The sequence below is a fragment of the Drosophila sechellia genome, chromosome X (genome assembly GCF_004382195.2).
Source record: "Drosophila sechellia strain sech25 chromosome X, ASM438219v1, whole genome shotgun sequence".
NCBI classification, from domain to species: domain Eukaryota; kingdom Metazoa; phylum Arthropoda; class Insecta; order Diptera; family Drosophilidae; genus Drosophila; species Drosophila sechellia.
Genome location: NC_045954.1, coordinates 8,446,654 through 8,464,250, shown reverse-complemented (window position 1 = coordinate 8,464,250; position 17,597 = coordinate 8,446,654). Strand labels below are relative to the sequence as shown.

The following is a 17,597-nucleotide window of genomic DNA, read 5'->3' as shown; positions in this document are numbered from 1 at the left end:
AAGTCGAAGCAATAAATCCTTTTCCCAAATACAACTAACCATATCATAGGTTTTTTTATCATTATATAAACAATCATTTATAAATTACCTACCAATCGTTATTAGCTGGGGGTTGACTCGCATGCCCTTGCCATTCTGTAATTATATCCGTTAAATTCGGTTTGAAGCAAACACTTTAGCGGGAATTTGCCATGTCCATTGTCGGAGGCAACTAATATTCGGGGAAACCTTGACCTGCCCGCCCCCAGAAAGGCAAACAAAATAGAAAAGAAGTATACACTGCCACCCCAGTTGCATGCACATTCATCCAGAGCAGTCACACACATGTGCCCACCGCAATCACAATACCATTTCCATTCTCATACCCAATCCCAATCCCATTTTGCCTGCACCCCTCGCAGTTTGGCAGTTAAGTTTCAAATTACAAACCCAATTGATGCTAGTTAAAAAATCTGTGCAGGTTTTGCGTTACCATTCGGACCCATCCTCAACTTCATCCCCGATGAGCCCTGTTTGTTGTGATGCACTCGTGACAAGTCCGATTAGGTGAGCCGTACACCGCGGATCCGACCCGATCCCATCTATCCCATCCCTTCCATCCCCTTAACGCCGCTCTCGAGCCATCTATTGTTGTGGAAAGTGTCAACATAGCCATCTATTTTATGCATAATTTGGCGTGCCAAAATGCGCGACTCATCAAAATGGTGTCATATGTTTTTAATCGGGGAAAACAAGGACCAGCAGGCAAACAAAAAAAAGAAAAGATACGGGGAGTGTTTGCCCGGTTGTCTGTCGCCTGCGGTTTTCAATTCCAAAAGTTGCAGCCGGTTGCTTATTTTTACAAAAGACAAACATATAAGAGTTACATTGAATATTGTAAACATATGTCATATACAGTAACTTGCAAGACCAAATATATAATATTAGTCTTGAAATGTTACTCGGAAATAAGAAGAATGAATTTTAAAAAAATTCTCTTCACAAAATTAAGCAGACTTTTTAAATAAAACATTACTAATGTTTAAAAACTGGCAGTTTGAATTTGGGTTATGACTTGGCTAAACGTACCTAACTTAACGAAACATGCACTAAATTTGGTATGTGTCTTGGAAAGATCTAAATTTTGTTAAATGTTTAACGAATCTGAAAAAAGCTCTTAGCCGAGTTACAGGCCCATACGGATAACGAAAATTCTGATCAGAATATTCGAATTAATGGCCAAAAAAGTAAAATGCAATACGTCATTTAGCTAGTTACTTGCATTTGAATTACATTCAAAATTGCGAATTGGAAATGTAATTCCTTCCCATTTTTTGCAAATATTGATGCTTAATGCAAACCAATAAAAATCATAGTTTTGTCAAAAGTCTTCAACTAACACTTAAATGCTTTATTAACTAAAGGGGAACAAGACCATCCTATTTCTTGCGTTCGTAGCGGAACTTGTAGACGGGCGCACCGTCCTTGGTTCCGGCCTTAATTTTCTTCGGCTTCAGAAGACGTGGCTGCTTGAGGGCGTTCTGCAGCTGAATCTTCTCCTGGACGATGGCGAGTTCCCTTTCACGCTGCTCGCGTTTCTTCAGCTCGTTGATGCGCTGCTGTTTGAAGGGGTTTGGATCAGTTGGTTTCTAAAAAAATTAGACATCATAAGTCATAAATATAATACCAATTATAAATAAGTTTCCCACAAAAACATTCAACCTTGTTGGTTTTAAAGCGGTGATGGGAGATCAATGGCTTTGCTGTGCCCAAGTCCACCTACCGATTTCTTCTTCTTCTCCTCCTCCTCCTCCTCCTCATCCTTTAAGATCCAGTTGCGCAGGTCCAAATCTGTGTATCCGTCTTTGTCAAAGGTGATACGTTTGTTTTCTGCTCCCGCTATGGCATCCACGTCCACCAGCGAGGCCTTCAGGCGTTTGATCTTCTTGCGCTCCATGGTGCGCTTCATCACCACGTACTTGAGGTCCTGCGTCTGCATGAGCGCCAGTTGCTCCGGCGTGTGCTCGTCCTTCTTGTCCTTCTCGTGGTGCTCATCGTTGGACAGCTTGGAGTTGATCATGTGGTGGTAGAACTCATCGGGATTCTTGTTCTGCGCCCGGCGGTACAATAGCTTCAGGGTCTTCTGCTTTTTCTGTGCGTCGATGGCTCGCTTCTTGTAGTCCTTTTTCTTCTCCAGGAATCCCAGGTGCTGGCGCGCCTCCGGCTGGTGGCGCTCCCTGTGCACCTTCTGGTTGCTTTTCGACGCATTCTTCCACGAGGACATCTTGAATTAATGCTAATCCTCGACAGCAATCAAATGTTCTGTTTTGACAAACGTGCGCTTGGGAATTAGAGATGCACAACTGCTCGATAGATGTATCGCATTGACTCAAAACATCGAATGTGGTGTTAATCGGAAATTTTTTGTAAAAATCGCTTTGGTAAAAATTCAAGCGGCCTTCTTACAAATTCCATCCGAATTTTACCATTAAAGACTTTCGTGTAAAACGTGTTATTCATGTGCATTTCACAATGGCAATATGATTGACGATTTCCGTGACATTGCAAAGTAGTAGTCGCGACTATCGACAAAGCGCCCATCTCTAAACCGCACACGTGCCTTTTGAACGGGCAGCAATTTCATTTGCATTATTTACTTCGGAAAACCGGAGTTTTTAAGTGAAAAGTGAACACAGGACAGCCGCAAGATGGTGAAGAAGAAAATAGACAACCGGATACGCGTGATGATCGAGAACGGCGTCAAGCTGGGCCACCGAACCATGTTCATTGTCATCGGGGACAAGGCGCGCGACCAGGTTCCCATTCTCTACGACATCCTGACCAAGTCGACGGTCAAGGCGCGACCCACGGTCCTGTGGTGCTACAAGAACAAGGACGAGGCCATCTCCAAGTGAGTATCCAACTGTAGAAATATTACACAGAAAGTCAGCTAACTAGATACATTTTTAGTCATGGCAAAAAGCGAGCAAAGAAGATTGCTGTCGGCAAAGTGGACGTTAATGAGGCGGACCTGTTCGATTCCTTCCGAGTGGCCACCACCATTCACGGCAGATACTACTCCGAGACGCACGCAGTCCTCGGACGAACGTACGGCGTGTGTGTGCTCCAGGACTTCGAGGCCCTGACCCCCAATCTTCTGGCTCGAACTGTGGAAACGGTGGAGGGCGGCGGTCTGATCATCCTGCTGCTGAAGACACTGCAGTCGCTGAAGCAGCTGTACACCATGAGCATGGATGTGCACAAGCGATTCCGCACAGAAGCCCATCAGACGGTGACCTGTCGATTCAATGAGCGACTCATTCTCTCCCTGGCGGACTGCAAGCGCTGTCTGGTGGTCAACGATGACCTCACCGTGCTGCCACTTAGCTCCAAGACCATCAACGTGGAGCCAGTAAATGTAAGCTGGTGCTTATAGTAAATCTTGTAAAACACCTAATACCATTTGTTTCCAAACTTTAGCCCGCAGACGCCGGTCGATCGCCCAACGAGGGTAGCCTCAAGGAGCTGAAGGAGAGCCTGCTCACGGTTCAGCCGGCAGGAGCACTGGTTAATCTCTGCAAGACCTACGATCAGGCCAATGCTGTTGCCCAGTTCATTGAGGCGCTGGTCGACAAGCAACTGAAGCCGCCCATGTCGTTAACAGCGGCACGTGGTCGTGGTAAATCGGCCGCCCTGGGTCTGTCGATTGCCGCCGCCGTGGCCTTTGGCTATGTGAACGTCTACGTGACCTCGCCGCATCCGGAGAACTTGATCACCCTCTTTGAATTTGTGCTCAAGGGCTTCGACGCCTTGGAGTACCAGGAGCATGCCGACTACACTATTATTCGCTCCACCAATGCCGACTACAAAAAGGCGATAATAAGAATAAATATAACGAGGAGCAGCAGGCAGACCATTCAGTACATAGCTCCCAGCGATACTCATCTGCTGAATGCAGCCGATCTTCTGCTGATCGATGAGGCGGCCGCCATTCCTTTGCCGCTGGTAAAGAAGATGATCGGTCCGTATTTGGTATTCATGGCCAGTACGATAAACGGATACGAAGGCACTGGCAGATCGCTGAGCTTGAAGCTCATTTCCCAGCTGCAAAAGGATAACAATGCAAGGCCGCCACTGAAACTGGAGGAATCGATTCGGTACCAGGAGAACGACGACATAGAAAAGTGGCTGATCAACCTGCTGTGCTTGGATGCCAGTACGGTGCCGAGCATTAGCTCGGGCTGTCCCACGCCGGATGCTTGTGAACTGTACTATGTGGACAGGGACGCCCTGTTTTCGTATCACAAGGCTGCCGAGGCGTTTCTCCATCGCCTGGTCTCCATTTATGTGTCCTCGCACTACAAGAACACACCAAACGATCTGCAGATGATGAGCGATGCCCCGGCGCATCATCTCTTCTGTCTCCTGGGTCCGGTTCAGCGAATGGACGCCCTGCCAGAGATATTGGTGGTTATCCAAGTGGCACTGGAGGGTCAGATCTCCGCACAGAGCATCAGCGATTCCCTGGGCAGGGGCAAGAAGGCGGCGGGCGACCTGATTCCCTGGAACGTAGCCGAGCAGTATGGCGATCGAGACTTCCCCAAGCTGTGTGGCGTTCGCATTGTGAGGGTAGCCACGCATCCGAATTACCAGAGGATGGGCTATGGCAAGCGGGCCATTCAGCTGCTCAAGGACTACTATGCAAGAAAGCACACTAACCTGGAGGACGGTCCAGCTGCCAGCAAGGATGCTGGAAAAGGTGAGTGCACGCCAATGGCTTATTATGCTCTAATTAATACTTTAATACTTCCGCCTAGGTATCGAGGAAGTGGAGGAGGAGGAACTTAGTCTGCTGAAGGAACAAATCCGGCCACGTAGTCGTATACCCACACTTCTGCAGCGCTTGCACGAACGCGTCCCGGAACACGTGGACTATATTGGCACATCCTATGGCCTCACCTCCGATCTGCTGAAGTTCTGGAAGAACGCCGGCTTTGTGCCCGTGTACTTGAGCCAGAAATCCAACGAACTGACCGCCGAGCACAGCTGCATCATGCTGCACACGCCCAATGCCACGCCCTGGCTGGGCCTGTACTACCAGGACTTCCGCAGGAGAGTACTCAAGTTAATGGGCAAGACGTTCAGGGAGTTCGAGACGAAACTCTGTTTGACCTTGCTGAAGAACAAGTCCGTGGACACGGAAGGCAGTGCCCTGAAAGTCCTCGATAAGCCCATGCTGGATGTTTACTTCTTGCCGCACGATCTGCAGCGCTTGGAGAGCTACGCGCGCCAGCAGTCCGAGTTTCGTCTAATCATCGATCTGCTCACCGACATTGCCCAGCTGTATTTCCAGGGCAGGATAGATGGTCTGCAGCTTGACCTGGTGCAGCAGGGCATCCTTTTGGCTCTGGGCGTGCAGGGCAAGACAGTGGATGCGTTGGGTCTGGAGCTGAATATGCCGGGTAACCAGCTGTTGGCGAAATTCTTCGATGCCATGAAACGGTGCAATCAGTGCTTCCGGTCGGTCCTGGAGGAGCATATCGAGGGCGGCATGCTGCGTGAGGCGGATCTGTCCAAGGGCGAGGAACTGCAACCGCTGGCTCTGTCCCTCGACAAGGAGCTGGATCAGACCGCTCAGAAGCTGAGCAAGCAGCAGCGCAAGGAGCTGAAGCGTCTGAAGGCCGAGCAGCTGGACGAATTCCAAATCAAGGGCACCGAGGAGGATTGGTCCAAGGCGCTGGAAACAAACGGAACAGGCGGTGGCAGCGGGCTGCTCTCCGTCAAGAGGTAGGTGCGCCTATTTTGGAATAAAGTGCTACTACAATTATTTGACTCCAGTTTCTTTTTATTATAAACATTACTCAGAAAAATATAACTTATTTGCCTCTCTCTCTTTTCAGTGGCGTCAAGCGACTGGATGGGCCAATAGGGCCGCGCGAGGATGGCGACTTGGCAGCTCCGCTGTCCAAGAAGAAAAAGAAGAACAATCCGAAACAGAGACGCAGTCAGGGCAAGTCCCTGATCTAGAGTTCATATTTTTTTCGTTTGGGGGGAAAAAGAATGTGGATTTTAATTCTATAGAAAAGTACATATTGTTGTAAGCTCCGTTAAAAATAAAGAGACCTTAATAACTGAACTATATCTTGATATTAGCAGCAGCCTTGGCCGCAGCGGCGGCCGCCCTGCGCCGTTCCTTGAGGTCATTATAGCTGACACCCGGCTCCTTGTGGCTGTTGCGCTCGAAGCGCTTGACCTTGGACTTCTTGCGGCTGACGAGCTTCGTCGTGGGCAACATATTGTTGCGTTGCAGCGTGTGGAAGCGATCCTTCAGCAGACTGCTCTCTGTCTTCACGTTGCGCAGATTTCCGGCGATATCCTCGGGCAGATTTAAGTCCAGGTCTGGCTCCTCGAACTTGTGACGCCCCAGGCGTTTCGGCTCAAACTTGGCCTTCTCGGCGCGCTGCTTGCGTCGCTTCTTCAGATCATTCAGGTCCTCCTCCTCATCGTCTAGCTCGTGGCGAATCGATTTGATGCTGCACGAAGAAACAATAGAGATTATATGGACCACAACGACTCTAGTTAAAACCTTACCGTATCAGGTCAGCAGTCTGTTGCTTCAGCTTCCTCTTGAGCTCTGTTTGGCGCGCCAGCTCCTTTTGCTTGAGCTCTTTGCGGCGAGCTTGCTTGCTCTTCTTTTTGTTCTCCACTGGGGCGTTGATTGTGTGATAGGGCTTTTCATCATCGTCCTCCTTTTTCTCCCCATTTGTTGGGACATCCTCATCGACCTCGCTACCCTCCTCCCCCTCCTCCATGCCTTGGCTCATTTCTTTTAGGCGACGACGATCTCTCTCCTCGGGCGTCACCTTGGAGAACATGCTGGTGGTCACGCGCTTAAGGTGCTGTTCCTTCTTAATGATGCCCTCCTCGCGTTCCACCACCTGTTCAATAAGCGCCTGATGATCCTCAGGTGCGGGATTGTAGCTCATGCCCGGATGCGGGAGCTCGAATTTCCTAAAAAACATATTACAATCAATTACAAGCCCGACTGCTTAAGACTTAGCATCGTGCGCTTACTTAGCTTTGGTGGTTTTGTGGTGCAGACTAGCGTGAGTTTTCACCACCTTCTTGCCAATATTTCCAGCTGTGTGCAGTGCCAGATCGCGACTGATCCAGCCCTTCTCGTCCTTGAGTCCAGGAATCTCGTCGCGGAAATCCACCTCCTGCCAGATGTCCTTCTCGACGGCAAGCTTCTTGTTCTTCTTGTCGGCCAGACGCTGCTCCAATTTTACGTAGTACTGAGCTCGATCGCTGTTGGCCTGGCGATGGCGCGGCTTGGTGGGATTGCAGACTTCCAGCTCGATGTTACGTCCGTTCTTCTTCTGGCGCACATGGTTGCTGCAGGGATTTCAAGATGAATAAGATCGTCTGTCAGGGATATGCTGCGAACTCACCGCTTGGCAATGGGATCTTGGACTTTGGATGTGTTCTCGAGAGCCTGGTGGCTGCGCATGGGCTTCTTGGCATTCATCTTCCGCTTTTGTTTCACGCTCAGAACGGTGGCCTTGGTGTTTTGGAGGCTGGTGTCCACAACGAACAGATCCTCATCCTGTTTATCCGCGAACGTTCTGTAATGAGAGCAGTACGCAAATTAAAGATTCCGGATGGCCACATTGTTTACCCGCTAACTCACCCAACGCGCTCTTCCTGGCGCTGATCTTCGAGGAACTGTTCGACATCCTGGATGTCTGTTTTGCGCCACGCCGATTTGTTCTTCTTCGAGATGCGCTTCTTCTTCGTCGCTGGCTCTACGGCCGTCATTTCTCCGGATTATTTGGAAATTAATAAAGTACAAAAAACAAATGTTGAGCGGCACACGTGCAATCTGCACAGGCTTTCCAACACGTTTGGCGTCGCTTGCCAACACTGGCGGCTAGTTGCTGTCAGCTGGTTAGAGATGGCAAAAACCAATTGTGCAAAGCCACAAAATTAGAGTTGGAACTCTATATATAAATATGAATTTAACTATTACTACATGCATTTGGTTTTAATAGCTTGGATTGATAACTAATACTACACATTTCTATCAATGGAGCAACAGAAAAGTAGCTAAAAAGCGGCGATAGCTCTTTGCCAGCTGGACTGGCATGCGCATCTCTAACCCCGCCTTCACACGCATTCAAGACACCTGTGTGCGTGCGTGTGTCTCCATTTGTGTGCGTGACCAACTGAGCCGCTGCTGTGCATTGTAATTCATTTCGAATTTATAGCCACCCGCGATCCGAATCAAAGTCAGTAGCACTTGCGACGAGCTGGCGGTCAAAAGGGCAAAACCATAAACGTCACCCGAGGACTCACGCACGTGTATAAAGTAAAAAAAAAAGGCCGGTAAGTGAGAGCAGCGACGTCGACTGCGACGGAGGCGTAGACGCAGCTGACGTGTACCAAACAAAACGCGGTAAACAAACTTGTCGTCCGCTTATTTTTATTTGTATTTGAATACCCTTGCAAGGGGTGTGATCACTTACGAGGTGATAGAATTGTGGCGCCGCAGATTATGTTTATGTTCCAACTATATAATGTCTATATCCTATAGCCTATTTAGGCAGTACGGTCTAGATTTCTCAAGAATTTATTAATCTTAATCTTAATCTTATATATGCAAGGGTATTCAAGCATCAGCCTGCTCACGTTCATATTTCAATTGCTATTTTCTTTTTTTCTATTTTTGTTTTTCACCGATTACGCCGTGTTATCGCCGCGCTGAAATAGTTTAATTCGTTACAAATAGCAGATCACGATCTCCGGCAGCGACAGACACACTTTGGACACCACCACGATGAGCACCTTCCCCAGCTTCGCGGACATTTCGGCCAAGTTCTCGGAGGCGACGCTGGACGAGATCATCCGGAACGCGGGCGGCACCCGGCACACCTCCTACAAGTTTGGCCCGAGTGGCAAGAAGGGCGACGCCTATCTGAGCCGTGTCTTCCGCATCACCATCTACGGCGTCAAGGAGGCGGAACAGGGCCAGGATGAGAAGCAACTGGAGGTCAGTGTGATCGTGAAGGCCATGCCCGACAATCTGCACCGCCGGCGACTCTTCCGTTCGGTGATATTTTTCCGCAACGAGATCCACTTCTACACCAAGGTGTTGCCGGCCATCGAGGCCTTCCAGAAGTCCCGCCAGCCCGCGCCCAAGAAGCCCTTCGTGGAGTACCCCCGCTGCCTGGCCAGCCTGTGCGATGGCGTCAACGACTTCATCGCCCTGGAGGATGTGGGTCCCAGGGGCTACAGGGCGCCTGTACGGTAAGTTTCCTCGCCCCCTTTTGTATGAAATCAACTTTCTATAAATAAATGTACCTACACTATACTCATGAAAACTTCCCATACAATAGATTATTTTAATATCTATCATGAATGCCATTAACCTTATTCATTATAAATTATAAAACTACATTTAGAGTGTATTTTCACGTTAATCAAGCCAACTTCAATTAGCACTTTGCAGCCAGGACTACATTTCGCTGGAAGATGCCCTGCTAACGATGCGTACCCTGGGTCGTTTCCATGGCGTGGCCCTGGCCTTCAATGCCCTGGATAGCAAGAACTTCGAGAAGGCTGCTGGTTCGCTGGAGGAGACCTATTACGGCGAACACACCCGCGAGTGGTACACGGGCTTCCTCCTGCTGGCGGAGAATGTGGCCAGGGACGCCGTCAAGCATATCTATCCGAATAGCAAGTACGAGACTGTGGCCACAAACTTCCTGCAGCCGCCGCTTTTCGATGACCTGATCAATCTGGTGTCCACTCGCTCCAAGTTGAGTGTGTTCGGGCACGGCGACTGCTGGACGCCCAACTTCCTGACCAAGTACAACGAGCAGGGACAATCGCAGGAGATCATCATCATTGATTTCCAGTTGGCCAGGTGCTCCTCCTTGGCCCTCGACCTGAGCTTCTTCATCTATTCCTGCACTAGCCAGGAGCTGAGGGAGCAGCACTACGACGAGCTGCTACGCGCCTACCTGGAGAGCGCCCAGGATTTGATTCAGGATCTGGGTGGCGATGCAGAGTCTATCATCTCCTGGGAATCGCTGCAAGAGGAGCTAAAGAACTTTGGTCGGTTTGGCTGCGGCATGGGCATCGAATCGCTGCCGATGACGATGATGGAGGACGAGGAGGTGGCCGATCTGGATGGCATCAAGGAGAACGCCATTCTCACCGACATCTGGAACATCACGCCCTTCAAGGAGTCCACCAAGCAGCAGCGACTGGCTGATATCTTCAAGCACGCCATCGATCAGGGCTACATTAAGTAAGCTCATTGATTTCTATGATAAAATCGAATTCATATAGTATTGGGAATTTCGTAACTGTAACTGTACAAAACGTAACTCCAGATAATTAAAAGCATATTATAAACACATTGACTATGCTTAAATTAGGAGCCGCTTAGCGGATTGGATTAAAAACAGATCTTTATGGGCCATAACTGATGAATAAAGTAACATTGTTTGAAAGGTATGTACACGGTGCTGGTGCTAAAACTAGGTTGGGAACGACCGATTTAGAGGCACTGTCCTTCGTGGAGGACGCACCAGTGCGGAATTACTGCATCCGCATGGATTCCGCGGGCCAGGAGTCGCTCCCGGTAGCGGTAGAACCTTCTTTGGGCCAGCAGGGCAGAAGACTTCGGATTAGACCACATTCGCTCGGCTGCTGCACCAGCTCGCGGCCAGATTCGCGATTCTGTAGGGGATTGGATGGATTGATTAAGTGGGTTTGGTTCACCGTTTGCTTCCCTGGAGTTTACATACCCAGTGAGTTCTGATCCACAAACTCGCTCCACATGCACACCTCACCGCCGAGAACCTGATCCTTGCTGCGACCAAGGGGCATGCCACTGGAGTACACGGTGCGCCAGTTGTAGTACGATGTGCTGCCCCAGAAGCCGTGATCCAGGTACCAGGCATTCTTCGTGGACACAATCAGTCGGTAGCCCCGCTGCAAGAGCTCCCGATTGAGGGCATCCTGCGACTCCACCCAGGTCTGGATTATGAACCGCTCCTTGGGCAGGTAGGCCTCGATGTAGCGGGGATTGGTGAGGTGGCTGGACCAGATGATCACCGACTTGGGCTCCTTGATGCCCGGATACATACGCTCGTTAATCTCGTCCCATGCATTGAGGTTCCGCTGATGGTACTGCGACCACAGCCGCAGGAAGCTCTGCTCGCTGAGATCGTAGCCGCGTGCCCTCATGCCATCTCGAATCTCGTCGGTGTTATTCCAGCAGGGCAGGAACACCTCGTCGCCGCCCATGTGCAGGGTCTCCTCGGGAGCGCCCACCTCGGCTACGTCCTCGAAGATCTCCTTGAGCACCGCGTACATGTGATCGTTCAGGGGATTCAGTTGGCCGCACGGTGGCTGCACACAGAATCTCCTCCAGGGCGATTGGTTCAGGCACACGGACATGTTGCCCAGTCCGGCGGCAGGACCCCATTGCCAGCCATTGCCCGCATGCGAGGGTCCATCGATCTCGATCAGTATCCGTATGCCCCGCAGTCGGGCATATTTGACCAGATTCAGTGCATCCTGGCGCGAGTACGTCTGCGATGAGGAGTACGCTCCGTAACGCTGCATCTCCGGCACCCTGGTGATCTCCAGTGGAAAACTGTGCGTGTCCACCACATGCCAGTGGAGCACATTCAGCTTACTGGCCGCCATCGCATCCAAGGTGCTGCGTATGAACTTGAGCGGCACAAAGTTACGGGCCGTATCCAGAAGCACGCCGCGATGCGAAAAGGCCGGACGATCGGTGATGTTGGCCGTGGTGACCATCAGCAGGCCATTGGACAGGCTGCCGGTGACCAGGTTGCTCAGCGTCTCGAAAGCATGACGTGCTCCGTACACCGTTGTCGCCTGGATGTCCACAAATGTGGCCGTCTCCGTGGTTCGCACCACCAGGGCGTAGCTCTCGTCGGTGGGCCAGTCCAGGACGAGGCTCTCGTTGGCCACCGTGGACCTGACCAGAATCTGCTTGCTGGTCTCCAGCGTGCAGTTTCGTATGCACTCCTTCAGCAGATTCGAGACGAACAGCCGGTTCGTCTCCCTGAGGAACTGGGTAGCCGCCTCGCCGGGCGCCACCACATGGAAACGCACCTTCCACGGATCGAACCGCACTCGCCTGTGCGATATGGTGCACTCCTTGCCGGTGGGCATGGGCCAGATGGCTCCGTACTTGCCGCACGACAGTCGGCAGTCCCGCTGGCTCTCGAAGATATCCGGTGCGTACTGCAGTCCGGTCACCATTTCGCCCTCCGCGGTGCAGATGTCCGTCCGGCTGCACAGCCATTTCCTGGAAATTCGAAAGATACTACCTATAATAAAGCTAAGTTACAAGCCAAGTATACATTTAGATACATAGAGCAGCATATAAAATGATGACCTCTAATGAAGATTTAACTTCATTTATTGCAAAAAGTAGTGTTCTCATTCTGTCTTTTTTTTTGCCTTTTGCACTTTTTCCCTTTTCGAAAATTGCACTTGGAGCGAATGCAAATTAACATGGAAATGCATTTGGCACAGTTGAATTTTCACCTGTTTTCTTCTGTTTGTTTTATTTTCTAGTTTTTAAGACCGATTTCACTTGTTGCTCTCAGTTATTTGGCATAAACACCAAGCATTTATTATCCCTTGGCAGTTTTTTTAATTTCTCTTTTGTGGAAGGATGGATTTCCTTTAATATATTTACAATTTGTGCATTTTTTTTAGAAAGCAACTAGTTTTTGCTGCCATTTTCACTAGTCTGCTGAGCGCATATAACACTTGAAATTTCATTGAAAATAAAGAACAGTCGGTTTGTGGTATTTTCACTGCACTTTTTATAGCAAAAGTTGTTACATTTCCAAAAAAAAAATTTATAAAAAAAAAACTTGCACTTGTTGCACTAGTTGCTCCTTTATTAAGCAAAGACACAAACCTGCTGGCGCTGCCGGCGTCGGCGTCGCTGCCGACGTCATCTGCCCGCGTCAGCGCTGCGCCGACCGCGAAGGATAATAAGGATAATAGCAGCATCGATGCAACGGCAGAGCAGAAGCACTGATAACGATTGTAACCGCTGAACCGCATCGTTCCTTTCTAACGGCTTCTTTGGCTGCGCCGCCCGCTTTTATAATTTCTGTTCGGTATTTGCTATATTTGGTGTGTGTGGTGGGTTGTACGGTGTACTCGCTATTTTCAATCGCCGGCCCACCCGCTCCGCTCGCCGAACACAACAACACTGAAGAGCTGAAATCGAAAAAGCGAATAAAATAAATCCAGCGAAATTTCACTTGCAGCGCAGTAGCGGCCGCAACAACAGCAATAACAAGTCGAGCTTATCGTCAATTGAATTGAAGAGAGTGCAAGAGCGAGAGAGAGCGGATTGAAAGCACACTGCGAAAAAAGCTAAGTCCTTGCATCACACTGCAACTCCACATGAATGTTTGACATTTTGATTTTAAATCGCAATTAAATGCGCTTCCCTATACTAAACAGGACACTTGATGAATGAAGTGTCACGTCTTTTCTGCCTGTGTAGGGCTCTGAAATCAGCATATCTCCCACTCTTCGACGCAAACCCCACCCCCTGGAGAGTGGCCCACATACGGAAGTTGTGGGGTGAGTGATAAAATGGAAAATATACATATGTACATACATTCATGCACACATGCATACATATGTATGTTTATGCGGTGCAAGAACCGCAACAACAACAACAATAATCGGGGGCTTGAAAACTGCCAGCGTGCAAAACACCAAAAAGAATTTAACTAAATCAACCTAATTCTTCAAAATTTTTGGCACAAATGCAGTTAAGAAAGCCAGTCAGACCAGACTGTGTTAGCATAATTAAACATATGTATGTACATATGTAGTTACGTGTAGTAACTTACGTGTAGTTAAGTTTCCAATAACACAACTCGAAAATATTATTCAGATGAGTTTCCAAGGAATCCCATTATTCACTAAGCAGCAGTTAATTGTAAACAAGATATAACGGTATATCGATTTTCAGTAAACACAAATAATCAAAAAATTGTTGTTTATGGTAGATAGATAAATAACTCAGTAATGAGAAATGGAACCACTGTCTTATCCCTCCAAAGATACGCAACTATAACTGTGTTTTTTTAGCATTTATCATTTGTTTCTGCGTCGAGTTGAGTTGAGTTTTCGCATTTGATTCATCTTGTATTATCATGTTGTTGCACGTACAGTTGAGGCCGTGACTGTAAGGCCATCAGAACGAAAAGATATGTATGTGTTCCCTTAGTTGAAATGGGTAATGTTGGGGGAGTAATTCTCGAAAAATTTGAATGCATTCATATAAAAACTGACTACTTTAAAACCATTTAATTGGCTTAATAAGTTAATTAAAGCAGTAGCAAATTGATTTGTGTACCACTCCCAGCTAATTTTTATTTTTTTTTATATATATGTTTTTATTTTATTGCTTTATTTTTTATTTTATATGTAAGTAAACATACATATTGGTTAAAGTTTGGAATAAACAACAAAGGGAAAATATTGCTAAAGCAATTAGCTCCCCACTTTTTTAATAAATAAATTTAGATTACATCTATTTATTTTAATCTGAAACATAATTTTAGCCGCGAAACGCGCTGTTGTTCCACCCTCATTATGATTTCGATAAAAGCATTGAAGTTGAAAACAAATGGAAAAAATGAGAAATAAAAAACATTATTTGTGTGTGCGACTGGGCATTGTTGATTATTATTTTATTGTATTCGGCATTCGCACATCTAGTTCTTGCACCCATGCATCTCTCTGTCTTTCTCTCCCTGTCTCTGTCTCTCTCTTTTATTAATAATATGTATTATTATGTGGTCGCTGGCTTGGATTCCAATTCCATTTCCATTTTAATTCCATGGGCGCCTTTTGTGCGCCTTCGAAATGAATTTTGAATTATGCGATAGCGCCGCCTTCGCTCTTTATTCTTTCTGCCCATTGTTGTTGCCCGTGAGCATGTGTGCGTTTCAGTGTTTAGAATGTAAAATTATAATAATTAAAAAGAGTACGTGCGAGTGCTGTAATCGGGCGGTTGAGATGATGGATGCGCGGATGTGGCTGAAGCGATAGTTGCAAATTGCATACTCCCCTCTCACCCCATTCACCACGATCTCGAAACTCACCACGATTTAGTAAAACATTTTTCGTTACCTTTTTCGAGCTTCTTATATTAAATTGAATCCATAAAACTATTGAATACGCACATACATTTTTCAAAAGTAACAAGATTTTGAATACTCACCACTTTTAAAGGTAGTTGGTAAGTTAGCTTTTCAGCATTTTTATAAAACAATAAAATTAGTAATCGCATTTTGATTATTTTTATGTAAACATGGTAAATACCTCCTATGTGCACTTCTCACGCGCTCATCCCCAGGATTTCACACATGTGGGCGGACCAAATGAGTTTTGCCCAACTCGGACATCAGGTCCTGAATGGAAATCAGCAGGAGGAGGAGGTTCTAAGGGGGGGCATTGGATGTGGACATGGTTATGGATATGCGAAGGCAGTAGAGTCATGATGATGAGGAGCTGCAGCTGTTCCTGTCGCTCCAGGACAATGCAAATGCACAGATGCGTCTGCACTGGGAAAAAAACGGTCTATCTGCCCGATCAATAACAATATTATAAATTATAAGTCTTAAGTTAAGTTAAGTGCTAAAGTTTAAATGGAAAATAAATACCTAACCATATATTTCGCTTTTATTTGCAGTGTATTCAAATGGAGGGGGTTTGGGGTCCATCGCCACTGATTATGATGTTGATTACATTGCGGCAACCCACGCCCACTGGCCACGCCCCCTTTACACAGAGAGAAAACGTTGTTTGTTATTTTTATGGATATAATTATTTGCATTTAACTTAATAATAGCAGCTCAACATATGCAAACAAGAACCCGATGATTTTCGACCACTATTTTACCATCTTTGATTATTATCCTAAAAGGATATAGACTTTGTTTTCTCTGCAGGACTTTGGACAGGATGCAAGTCAGCCGCTAGGTTCTTCATTCCGTTTGCGTCAGTCAGCGCTGACTGCCGCCCCCCTCGCCAGCCACGCCCCTGGATGCTGCTGCTTAGAACAATGCAAGATTAAAAAACTGTAACAAATTACAAGCAAAACGGCAAATAAATTACACAAAAAACCAAGAGCTGCAAATGAAAAAAAAAATTAAAATAAAAAAATAAAATAAAATGGAAGGAAAAAAAGTAAATCAGCAGAGGAAATGCAAAACAAGAAGCGAGCGCAAAAAGTTGCAGCTACCGAAAGGGGGTTCGGGAAAAGGGGCGTGGCTGAGGTCAGCGGCCCTGGGGGTTGTCATATGATTCCCAAATGGGGGTGGGCCGGAAAATTGGGCGTGGACATGTGTGGAAATGCCAAGTTATAGGAAAAGTTAATTTGGTTTTGTGTTTGCGGGGGGCCGTTGCGAAAATGACTTAATCCTTTTGGCCGATTAAATCAGAGTTTGCTGCAAGGAATGCAACCAAATGTGCACTTCGATTTTTTTTTGGTAAGACTCGAAATATTTATTGTTTTTGTAAATATTGTTATTTCATTCTTGAGTAATATATACTTAAGTACTATGATACAATATAAAATCAACACTTCCAATAAATAGTATTTATGCTAGATAGAGTGCCCAAATTTTCTTCTTTTCACTTATCTATCTATCTTGAAATAGCGGGTATCTAATAGTCGAGCTTTTCGAATACAGGGTATGCGGTATAGTTTGATACGAATATCTAGAGTTAGAATGCAATTGCCACCAAAAATGAATAAAAGGTAAGTCTTCAATCATAAATGGATATTATATTATATTTTATTATATTATAATATAGTTTAAGGGGCCTACAAATCCATTAATTAAATATTAACTCTTTTTTAAGCCGTTTATCGTGTTTGTAATGTCACTTGGCTGCATTTTGTATTGTTTGCGATGGGCATAGGTGGCTGACTAAACGCTTGGCTTTCGAAGGGAATTGTGGGGGGAGAGGGGGTGATGAGGTAAGGAAAGTGGGCGGAAGGGGGCGTCGAAGTGATCGGAAGTGGATAAGGTTTGTTCGCCCGCTGTGGTTGTTGCTGCATAGTTGTGCCTGTTCTTGTTGTTTTTGTGCGTCCGGGGACCGTCAAACAATGCAAATTGCATGAATGAATGCCATTTTGCATTTCATTTCAATGCCCACCGCCCCCTGACCCCGTTGACCCCCGTGCAGCCCCTTTTTCCTTCTATTTATTTTCCCCTCTGTCGGCCCTGGTGAACCTGACTGCATTCTATTTTTCTTTTGATTAAATCAAATGCATAAAATGTTTTCAATTCAATCAGAAAAAAACAACACGAAACCAACTACAAGAGTACAAGAACAACGGGGAAAATCACGTTTACTGAGGTAATACTGTGCATACCCTTTCCTCGAGGGTAATAATGTTTTTATATTTGCATATAAGATCTTGATGCTTTTTTCTCTCTTGAAAACTGAAAACTGTTATCTGTTATCTTTTATCTTTTATCTTTTATCTTTTTGTCATTTGTTTATATTCGAAACTGAAA

At 46.8% G+C, this 17,597-nt stretch overlaps 5 protein-coding genes across 7 annotated transcripts; 2 read left to right on the top strand and 3 right to left on the bottom strand.

Moving 5' to 3' along the window:
• Positions 1 to 1,355: 1,355 nt before the first annotated feature.
• LOC6619851 (probable U3 small nucleolar RNA-associated protein 11) lies at positions 1,356 to 2,346 on the bottom strand. Its single transcript, XM_002044028.2, has 2 exons — positions 1,763 to 2,346; positions 1,356 to 1,628 (listed from the first exon to the last, which is right to left on the bottom strand). Exons 1-2 carry the CDS (start codon positions 2,261 to 2,263, stop codon positions 1,419 to 1,421), a joined length of 711 nt encoding a protein of 236 aa, XP_002044064.1. The 5' UTR covers positions 2,264 to 2,346; the 3' UTR covers positions 1,356 to 1,418.
• A 229-nt stretch (positions 2,347 to 2,575) lies between these two features.
• Positions 2,576 to 6,115, top strand: LOC6619850 (RNA cytidine acetyltransferase). 2 transcript variants are annotated; one of them, XM_032724204.1, is made up of 5 exons: positions 2,576 to 2,890; positions 2,950 to 3,397; positions 3,460 to 4,738; positions 4,797 to 5,770; positions 5,880 to 5,970. In XM_032724204.1, the coding sequence occupies exons 1-4, from the start codon at positions 2,688 to 2,690 to the stop codon at positions 5,768 to 5,770; spliced, it is 2,904 nt and encodes a 967-aa protein (XP_032580095.1). In that variant the 5' UTR covers positions 2,576 to 2,687; the 3' UTR covers positions 5,880 to 5,970. The 2 variants fall into 2 exon arrangements, with proteins under 2 accessions (XP_032580095.1, XP_032580093.1); XM_032724202.1 differs by having other exon boundaries at positions 2,577 to 2,890; positions 4,797 to 5,766; positions 5,880 to 6,115.
• Positions 5,804 to 7,889, bottom strand: LOC6619849 (ribosome biogenesis protein NOP53). The gene is made up of 5 exons (XM_032724205.1): positions 7,670 to 7,889; positions 7,431 to 7,604; positions 7,054 to 7,374; positions 6,571 to 6,990; positions 5,804 to 6,512 (listed from the first exon to the last, which is right to left on the bottom strand). The coding sequence occupies exons 1-5, from the start codon at positions 7,795 to 7,797 to the stop codon at positions 6,116 to 6,118; spliced, it is 1,440 nt and encodes a 479-aa protein (XP_032580096.1). The 5' UTR covers positions 7,798 to 7,889; the 3' UTR covers positions 5,804 to 6,115.
• A 305-nt stretch (positions 7,890 to 8,194) lies between these two features.
• LOC6619848 lies at positions 8,195 to 10,400 on the top strand. Of its 2 annotated transcripts, none has more exons than XM_002044025.2 (3): positions 8,195 to 8,364; positions 8,768 to 9,285; positions 9,488 to 10,400. In XM_002044025.2, the coding sequence occupies exons 2-3, from the start codon at positions 8,816 to 8,818 to the stop codon at positions 10,293 to 10,295; spliced, it is 1,278 nt and encodes a 425-aa protein (XP_002044061.1). In that variant the 5' UTR covers positions 8,195 to 8,364; positions 8,768 to 8,815; the 3' UTR covers positions 10,296 to 10,400. The 2 variants fall into 2 exon arrangements, with proteins under 2 accessions (XP_002044061.1, XP_032580097.1); XM_032724206.1 differs by having other exon boundaries at positions 8,749 to 9,285.
• Positions 10,401 to 10,436: 36 nt separating this feature from the next.
• On the bottom strand, positions 10,437 to 13,257 carry LOC6619847 (chitooligosaccharidolytic beta-N-acetylglucosaminidase). The gene is made up of 3 exons (XM_002044024.2): positions 12,956 to 13,257; positions 10,794 to 12,331; positions 10,437 to 10,725 (listed from the first exon to the last, which is right to left on the bottom strand). The coding sequence occupies exons 1-3, from the start codon at positions 13,102 to 13,104 to the stop codon at positions 10,544 to 10,546; spliced, it is 1,869 nt and encodes a 622-aa protein (XP_002044060.1). The 5' UTR covers positions 13,105 to 13,257; the 3' UTR covers positions 10,437 to 10,543.
• Positions 13,258 to 17,597: the final 4,340 nt, after the last annotated feature.